This window comes from Enhydra lutris, unplaced genomic scaffold (genome assembly GCF_002288905.1).
Source record: "Enhydra lutris kenyoni isolate GAN:26980312 unplaced genomic scaffold, ASM228890v2 scaffoldscaffold5, whole genome shotgun sequence".
NCBI lineage: Eukaryota > Metazoa > Chordata > Mammalia > Carnivora > Mustelidae > Enhydra > Enhydra lutris.
Window position 1 is genome coordinate 67,752 of NW_019154089.1, and position 9,533 is coordinate 77,284.

Sequence of the window (9,533 nt, forward strand, 5' to 3'; positions counted from 1 at the left end):
TCAAGAGTTCAAACCGGCGTTGGGCTCCAGCGTGGAGTCGACTTAATTTTTAAAAAAAGAAAGGAAGAAAGAAAGAAAACAAAAAGAAAAGTGTGTACTCAGCGGGTGCCCCGGTCCGGCGGGAGCTGGGAGGGCCGGGTGGCAGCGGCGGCGGGCGGCAGGGCGCGCTGCAGGCCGCGCGTGAGCCCGCCAGCTGGAGGTTATTTCAGTGCGCGGGGAGAGCGCCCGAGACCTAGCGTGGGGTTAAGCGGCTTCTCCCGCCGAGGAGGGAGAGTCGAGAACGGGCGGCTGGGGTGTGACACCTGCCTGGGGCTCCAGAGAGCTGCCTCCCCCAGAGACCAGCCGGAGAGTGTGAGGGAACAAACATGAAGTCCAGTCCTGCCACCCAGGCCGCCATCGACCTGACAGCGGGTGCGGTAGGGGGCATGGCCTGTGTCCTGACCGGGCAGCCTTTCGACACAGTGAAAGTGAAGATGCAGACGTTCCCCGGCCTGTACAAGGGTCTCGCCGACTGCTGCCTGAAAACGTACTCCCAGGTGGGCCTGCGGGGCTTCTACAAGGGAACCGGCCCTGCGCTGATGGCCTACGTCGCCGAGAACTCTGTCCTCTTCATGTGCTACGGCTTCTGCCAAGAGCTCGTGAGGAAAGTGGTTGGACTGGACAGGCAGGCGAAGCTGAGTGATCTGCAGACGGCCACTGCGGGGTCCTTTGCCTCCGCCTTTGCTGCGCTGGCCCTGTGCCCCACTGAGCTTGTAAAGTGCCGACTACAGACCATGTATGAAATGGAGAGGTCGGGCAAAATAGCAAAAAGCCACAATACAATCTGGTCCGTCGTGAAAGGTATCCTCAGAAAGGAAGGCCCGTTGGGCTTCTACCAAGGACTCTCCAGCACTCTCCTTCAAGAAGTTCCAGGCTATTTCTTCTTCTTCGGGGGCTATGAACTGAGTAGATCATTTTTTGCCTCAGGCAGATCAAAAGATGAACTGGGCCCTGTCCCCTTGATGTTAAGTGGTGGAATTGCTGGAATCTGTCTTTGGCTTGTCATCTACCCAGTGGATTGTATCAAATCCAGAATTCAGGTTCTTTCCATGTCTGGAAAACAGGCTGGGTTTCTGGGAACTCTTGTAAGTATTGTGAAAAATGAAGGAATAGCAGCATTATATTCTGGACTGACCGCTACTATGATTCGAGCGCTCCCTGCCAATGGGTCACTATTTCTGGCTTATGAATATAGCAGGAGAATGATGATGAGCCAGTTTGAAGCATACTGAAGGGTCTTGGTGAACTGGATCCACGCAAATGCCTTAGAGGACTAGTTTATCTCGGGTTTCATGGAGCCCTGGACCACTGTGGAATTATTTTTTACTTCATGGGAATTTTTTGTCTTCCCTTCTTCTAAACTTTACAGAAGAACTATTTTACATCCTATGATTTCCACCCATAATTGTATTAAATAGAAAGATGGCTGCTCTTGTGTTTGGTGAGATAGACATAGTGAGCAGGTGGCCTATGACCCTGATCTGAAATGACAAATATAGTTCCATCATGGCTCTTGTATAAACCTGTACAGGTACATGCAGTTTAGTCGGTTATCTGTTGTGAGTAAAACAGTTTGGTTTCATGTTTAATCCGTATCACCAGAAAGACGGAGTTAACCATGTTTCATGAAGATGGTCATAAATGACGGTTTAACCCATTTGAGATGTAGGGTCTCTAAAACTCTGCTTAACATGTTCACTATACTAGGCAATTAAAGTTTTAAAAAAGGTTTTGTGTGGTACTTGAAATCTGAAATACCCATCTAGATTTTTAAGAGGACAGTATACCTGCGTACTGGTGTGGCTTCCACATTCTTGAATTAAAATTTCAGAATAAGCATCCTGCATTTTCCCAAGATGGTTTCTCTCTCTCTCTCTCTCTCTCTCTCTCTCTATATATATATATATATATATATATATAATACATTTATATATACATGTTTTTTGGGTTTTTTTAGAATTGTGTTTTTATTTTTTATTATGTTCAGTTAGCCAACATATAGTACATCATTAATTTTTAATGTAGTGTTCAGTGATTCATTGGCTGTGTATAGCACCCAGTGCTCATCATAACAACATACCCTCCTTAATACCCATCACCCGGTTACCCCGTCCCCCCCATACCCCCTCCCTTCTGTAACCCTGTTTTTTTCCCAGAGTCCAGAATCTCTCATGGTTTGTCTCCCTCTCTGATTCCTTCCCATTCAGTTTTCTCTCCCTTCCCCTGTGGTCCATGCTATTCCTTATGTTCCACATATGAGTGAAACTGTATAATTGTCTTTCTCTGCTTGACTTATTTCACTCAGCATAATCCCCTCCAGTCCCATCTATGTCGATGCAAATTGTATTCATCCTTTCTGATGGCTATATATATGTTCATATATATCTTTAGATATATTTAGAAAGCATCTTTTTTGGGTTTTATTTAAACTCAACTTAGCTGACATAGTGTGCATTATTAATTTCAGGATAGATTCATCAGTTCAAGATGCTCTTCTCTTTCTGGCATTCATTTTCAAAGTGGGACCATATTCTGCACTGTTAGTTAGATGTGGCCTAAAGCATCAGGCCTTTGGGAAGTAGCACAGCCTTCATCTGTACCAACTTTCCCTCTTCTTCCCTCCCAAAGAGCTTTACCTCTGCTAGGCTTTATTTTTTTTAAGATTTTATTTATTCATTTAAGAGAGAGAGAGCAGGAGTGAGGGCAGAAGCAGGGGTGAGGGTCATTGGGAGAGGGAGAAGCAGACTCCTCACAGAGCAGGGAACCTGACATGGGGACTCGATCTCAGGATGTGAGGTTCGTGACGTGAGCCGAAGGCAGACGCTCAACAGACTGAGCCACCCAGGTATGCCATCTACTGGGTTTTAGGTTGAGGAATGGACGAATGGGATGGGGCTGTTGATGCATTTTGGATTATTCATGTCTTCTCTGCCACCCACCGGTCAGAAACCCTTCCAGGGCAACAGAAAATGCCAAAGCCAAGAGAACTTTTGTTCACTGTTTGGTGGTTAATGACAGTACTCAGACATGAAACGCTCTCCTCTCAGGCTGAACTAGACAGAACCTAGTACTTGCACTCCACATGACCCAGCCTGAAATTTACCTCAGGGTCTATAACTCCTTGTCAGTCTTTTACAATGTTTGAACCTTCTAAATTCGGTATTGGCCATCAGGGAATTTTATTGATGAGTGTGTATGAGGTGTGACTGTATAAAGCAATGAAACATAAGAAAAGCAATTTTATTAAACCATATCATATGTATATGTTAAGCACTGAAGAAAAAACCCAGAAAACAAAAACAAACAAAAAACCATAGTTCATCTGATCCCCACACGCTTGGAGTTGAATACCTGTTCTTCAGCCATCTGGAATAGAGGGTCATTCTGGTTACAACTAAAGTAAGCCTCATTATTCCTTGCTGCTCCAAGACTGGCAGAATTTCTCTCAATAAAGTGTTGTTCTTTTTTTTTTTTAAGATTTTATTTATTTATTTGACAGACAGAAATCACAAGTAGGCAGAGAGGCAGGCAGAGAGAGAGGAGGAAGCAGGCTCCCCGCTGAGCAGAGAGCCCGATGTGGGGCTCGATCCCAGGACCCCGGGATCACGACCCGAGCCGAAGGCAGAGGCTTTAAACCACTGAGCCACCCAGGCGCCCCTAATGTTGTTCTTAAGAAGCCTATAAAGCTGGGGTACCTGGGTGGCTCAGTGGATTAAGCCACTGCCTTCAGCTCAGGTCATGGTCTCAGAGTCCTGGGATCGAGCCCTGCATCGGGCTCTCTGCTCAGCAGGGAGCCTGCTTCCCTTTCTCTCTCTCTGCCTGCCTCTCTGCCTACTTGTAATCTCGCTCTCTGTCAAATAAATAAATAAAATCTTTTTTTAAAAAAGATATATTTATTTTTATTTATTTAAAAAAATAAAATATTTTTTAAATCTTTTAAAAAAATCTTTTAAAATCTTTTAAAAATCTTTTAAAAAATCTTTTAAAATCTTTTTTAAAAAAGATATATTTATTTTTATTTATTTAAAAAAAATAAAATCTTTTTTAAAATCTTTTTAAAAAAGATTTTATTTATTTATTTGACAGAGAGCGAGATCACAAGTAGGCAGAGAGGCAGGCAGGCAGAGAGGAAAGGGAAGCAGGCTCCCTGCTGAGCAGAGAGCCCGATGCAGGGCTCGATCCCAGGACTCTGAGACCATGACCTGAGCTGAAGGCAGCGGCTTAATCCATTGAGCCACCCAGGAGCCCCAATAAATAAAATCTTAAAAATAAATAAATAAAAAAAGATTTTATTTACTTATCAGAGAGAGAGAGGGAACTCATGAGCAGGGGGAGCAGCAGAGGGAGAGGGAGAAACAGACTCCCCACTGAGCAGGGAGTATGAGATGGGGCTCAATCCCAAGACCCTGAGATCATGACTTGAGCCAAAGGCAGACACTAAACAGATTGAGCCACCCAGGTACCCCCCCCCTTTTCTTTTTTTAAAGCTTTATTTATTAGATAGAGAGAGCCCACTAGCATAGGGGCAGAGAGAGTCTTAAGCAGACTCTACTCTGAACTTAGAGCCCAATGTAGGGCTTGATCTCACAACCCTGAGATCAATACAAGAGCCTAAACCAAGAATGCAACTCCCCAGGGCAGGTTTCTTCTTCCTGTTCTTTTTTCTTTTTAATAGCTTCCTAGCTATTATTGACTTTTATTCTTTCATACAAATTTCTAAGTAATGTCACAGTAATGTTTTAATGTTTAAAGTAATGTCTTGGGGGAGAAGAGAATTGATAACTTTAAAATATTCAATCTTCTGATTCACAAACATTATATATTTTTCCATTTATGTAAGTCATCTTAATATCTCTTTATAAAATTATGTAATTTCCCCAACATAGGTCTTACACTTCATCAGTTATACTTATTCCTAACTACTTGATTTTTTATGATTGTAAATCACATCTCGATTTAAAATGTCAATTTCTTTTTGTTCCATTTGTAAAATACACTAATTTGGTATTGATTTTTCAAATTCTGCAACCCTATTAAACTATTTTTAACTATAACATTTTATCTGCAGGTACTTTGGATTCTCTGTGTACTCCTTAACATCATATGCAAATAATAACAACTTTGCTTCTTCCTCTGCTATCCAGATGACTTGTATTTCTTTGACTCATAATGCTAGCCAAAACCTACAGTACAATATTAAGTAGATACTAAAGTGGGTTTTTGTCTTGTTTCTAATTTTAGAGGAAAGATTTTAACATCTTACAAGTAAGTGTTTTGCTGTAAATGTTTTCACATCATTTAAAGCTTTTTATTATTTTTGTTTATTTACTGAGAGAGAACACGTGTACGTGGGTGTGTGCACATGCACTTGCACGTGTGAGCAGGGCTGGGGAGGTGGGGAAGGGGGAAAGGGAGAGAGAGAATCTTAAGCAGGCTCCATGACCAGCACAGAGCCTAATATGGGGCTTGATCTCCCCAACCTGAGATTATGACTTGAGCCACAATCAGGAGTCAGAGTCTTAACAGACTGAGCCACCCAGCCGCCCTATATCATTTAAAGATTAAGAAAATTTCCTTTTGGGGTGCCTGGGTGGCTCAGTGGGTTAAGCCTCTGCCTTCAGCTCAGGTCATGAACCCAGAGTCCTCAGATCAAGCCCCGCATCAGGCTCTGTGCTCAACAGGGAGCCTGCTTTCTCCTCTCTCTCTGCCTGCCTCTCTGCCTACTTGTGATCTCTCTCTCTCTCTCTCTGTGTCAAATAAATAAATAAAATATCTTTTTTAAAAAAAGAAAATTTCCTTTTATTGCTAGTTTAAGGAGATTTTTACTCCATAATAAAAAAAAATTTAACAAATGTTTTTTCTGTATCATAAAGACAATGGTGATATTTTTCCTCCCTCTAATTTACGTCAATGAGTGATATTGCCTTTTAATTTTCCTTTCTTAATATCGCAGTCATGCTAAACATATGACATTTTTATGGAGTGTTCTTTCCTTTCTAGTCTTTAGAAGTGTTTGTTTAAGACTGTAATTATTTTTTCCTTGAATTTTTGGTAGTACTCATGGCCAGCTGATGCTGAAATATTCAACTTATTTAATAGTTAATGTACTCTCCAGTTTTTTCTAATCGTGATGAATCAGCTTAATTAACTTATATTTCTCCCTATGTTAAAACTGGCTATTCAGAACCTTAAAAGAGCTGGTGTCAGTGAAGTGGGATTTGCTAGATTGGTCCTGGCTCACAGAAACATGTGGTTTTAGAAAAGAAAGGATGAGGGGCGCCTGGGTGGCTCAGTGGGTTGAGCCGCTTGCCTTCGGCTCAGGTCATGATCCCGGGTCCTGGGTTCGAGCCCTGCATCGGGCTTTCTGCTCAGCAGGGAGTCTGCTTCCTCCTCTCTCTCTGCCTGCCTCTCTGCCTACTTGTGATTTCTCTCTGTCAAATAAATGAATAAAATCTTTTAAAAAAAAAGAAAAAAAAGAAAAGAAAGGATGAAAAGGTGAGGGATGAAGAACCTTTGATTTCTGTGTGGCCACACAGTCACCCATGGTCTAGAGCAGCAGTTGCGCTAGAGTCAGGGGCTAAAGGTACAAGATGCCAATGGAATTTAGTGATGGATCCAACTTCTGAAGAGATGGTTCACTGAATACACAATGAAATGCAAACTAATAAGGAAAAAGGCAAAATATTCAATCCCTTGGATTAAAGGAAAACCAGAGACCCAAAATGGAGTCACTTATGCTAAGTCAAGTCACCAAATGGGGTTTAATACCTAACCTAATTGCAGTTTCAACCTCTCCCAGATACGTAGCCTTAACAGTCAGTCAGAATTTTTTGGTCAGTACCAATGAGGTAATCTATCACACGGGCCTCTTCATCCTCCAAAGGAAGATGAGGTAATCTACCTATTAAGATCGACTACTCTGGGGTGCTTGGGTGTCTCAGTTGGTTAAGTGTCTGCCTTTGGCTTGACTCATGATCCCAGGGTCCTGGGATGGAGTTCCATATCTGGCTCCCTGCTCAGTGGGGAGCCTGCTTCTCCCTCTGCCTCTGCTTGTTCTCTCTCTCTCTCTCAAATAAATAAATAAAATCTTTTAAAGATAGGAAGTCTGGGTAGCTCAGTTGGTTGAGCGGCTGCCTTTGGCTCAGGTCCTGATCCCAGCGTCCTGGGATCAAGTCCCACATCGGGCTCCTTGCTCAGCGGGGAGCCTGCTTCTCCCTCTGCCTGCCACTCTGTCTGCCTGTGCTCACTCTCTCTGACAAATAAATAAATTTTTAAAAAATCTTTTAAAAATAAACAACCAAAGGAAATGTCATGAGTAGCAAATAAGAGTAAGAAGCAAGCAGAGGGGCAAGAGAACAGTATCAGCAAGTTTTGGGGGAAAAGTAAAAAGATCTCTTGCTCTTTCCCCTAAGAGATGGTGACTTTGCCTGAAACAATCCTTTCTTTCTTCTTCTTTTTTTTTTTTTTTTTTGCTGATTGCCCCTCCCCATTTCTTCCTATAAAATCCTTCCATTTTATATAGATTTTCAGAGCTCCTTTCTATTTGCTAGATAGGATGCTGCTAGATAATGAATCATTGCATAAAGCCAATTAGATCCTAAAATTTACTCAGTTGAATTTTGTTTTTTAACACTTGGTTATTGTTATTTGTAACTGCTAAACTGAAAAGAGAAGAGAGCAATTCTGGGTCAGACATTGATGCTAGACCAAAGTCATTTCATTGAGTCTGAGTTTGGGCCACCAGCTTCAGAGCTGCCCAACTACACCCACCCCAGGACAAAAAAATTGTTCAGGAACAAAAGAAAAGTCCCTTTAGGACCTCTAATCATCAATAAAATAGTCAAAGTTGGTGTCAGAAAAACCAGTAAACCATTGGAACCAGGGGGCATAGTGTGAAGGAACTGTTTAATCTTGTAGATTGATATCATCAGCTTCCTTAAAAACCTTCTACTTGAATGGATTGTGAGAATAACTCCTCTAGGGGCTACATTTTTCATTTTGAATGCTGCAGAATGGAAGAGCACGTTTGGGTTGATACAGGACCCACAGCTCACTATGGAACAATTACAGATGGCAAATGATCGAGATGTAGTGGGGGTTACTCTTGAGGGAACAGTTAGACTGGTGGACTGGGTAAAAGCCACTGTAAGGTCTGTTTGCCCTAGAAAGACGGATTATCCATTTCCCTCTAGATATGCCAAGTGGAACACCCAAGGTGAGGCCTCTGATATGCTTCATATGCAAGTTGTGTAGGATTGGGCTTTATGATGACCATAAGATTCACCCACTGAATATGCCCATCACCTAGGTCACAGTAAATGCTATGTTTAGGGCGTGCTCTTTCACATGGGCCTTCCATATAACCTTAAATGTTGCAAAAGCAAAAAATGCGTTGGGAAGCCTCCTCTAATTTTCTCTCTCAACTTTCCCCATGAGTTTCACGGATGCTAATAAAAGCATAAAGTTAATTAACAAGAGACTGGGGAGAAGCGAAAGGAAGAAACAAAGTATTCTTTGCAAAAAATTGAAAATTTTAAATGGTTATTAAGGAATAAAGTTAATAGAATGGATATTGATAGGAACAAAATAAAGAGGGGGAAAAGGGAAAGCCACAGGATTTGTCTCAACATGGTGGAAATCTTTAGATGGTTACTTAAAAATGGGATTAAAAACAGATATTAGGGCGCCTGGGTGGCTCAGTGGGTTAAAGCCTCTGCCTTCGGCTCGGGTCATGATCCCAGGGTCCTGGGATCGAGGCCCGCATCTGGCTCTCTGCTCGGCAGGGAGCCTGCATCCTCCTCTCTCTCTGCATGCCTCTCTGCCTACTTGTGATCTCTCTCTCTGTCAAATAAATAAATAAAATCTTTAAAAAAAAACAGATATTAATGGGGTTAAACAAAAGTTTTAATACAGTACTACCTAAGGTTGGGCAGTCCAAAGGGACCCCCTCACTGGCCCCCAAACATTAAAGGATCTCCAAATAAGTCCTGCTCTATTTTAACCCTATTTGGAGAAAGGTAAAAAGTCAGAAGATAAAGATTACATGAGAAACCTAACCAGCAATAGCTTGGGAATTGTGGTTAGGTAGATTATTTGAGACAAAAATTGACCAAAGGGCCAGGGTCCCATGGCTTGACCTCTTGCTGGGGACTCAAAGCCTTTTGCACAAGAGTGGTTAAAATGGCCAGGGGTTGGGGAAGAGAAGTTTCCAGGATTCCTCAATATGGGAGTCCCACATAATGTGATACCAAAGCCCAAGGGTGAAGCCCTGATTTGGGCTACAATTGGGTTGAGATAACCTAAAACTGTAATGGTTGACAGGATTATGAAAGATAGAATGTTTAAGCACGTATTATGTAAAGAAGTTCTCTCAACTTGACTGAATGTTTTATATGAGAACTGACATTCTGTATGGGTGGGGAACACTTCCCTACCTCGTATTATAAAATCAAAACCTGTGGATAAATCCTAATAGAGACTATAGTTAGGAACAT

General features: G+C 42.1%; 1 protein-coding gene across 1 annotated transcript; it reads left to right on the forward strand.

The window, feature by feature from the left end:
* Positions 1-365: 365 nt before the first annotated feature.
* LOC111141273 (mitochondrial ornithine transporter 2) lies at positions 366-1,271 on the forward strand. The gene has a single exon (XM_022493723.1). It carries the CDS (start codon positions 366-368, stop codon positions 1,269-1,271), a length of 906 nt encoding a protein of 301 aa, XP_022349431.1.
* Positions 1,272-9,533: the final 8,262 nt, after the last annotated feature.

Coding starts and splice junctions, on each gene's coding strand:
- LOC111141273 (XM_022493723.1), top strand. CDS start 366: ATGAAGTCCAGTCCTGCCACCCAGGCCGCCATCGACCTGACAGCGGGT.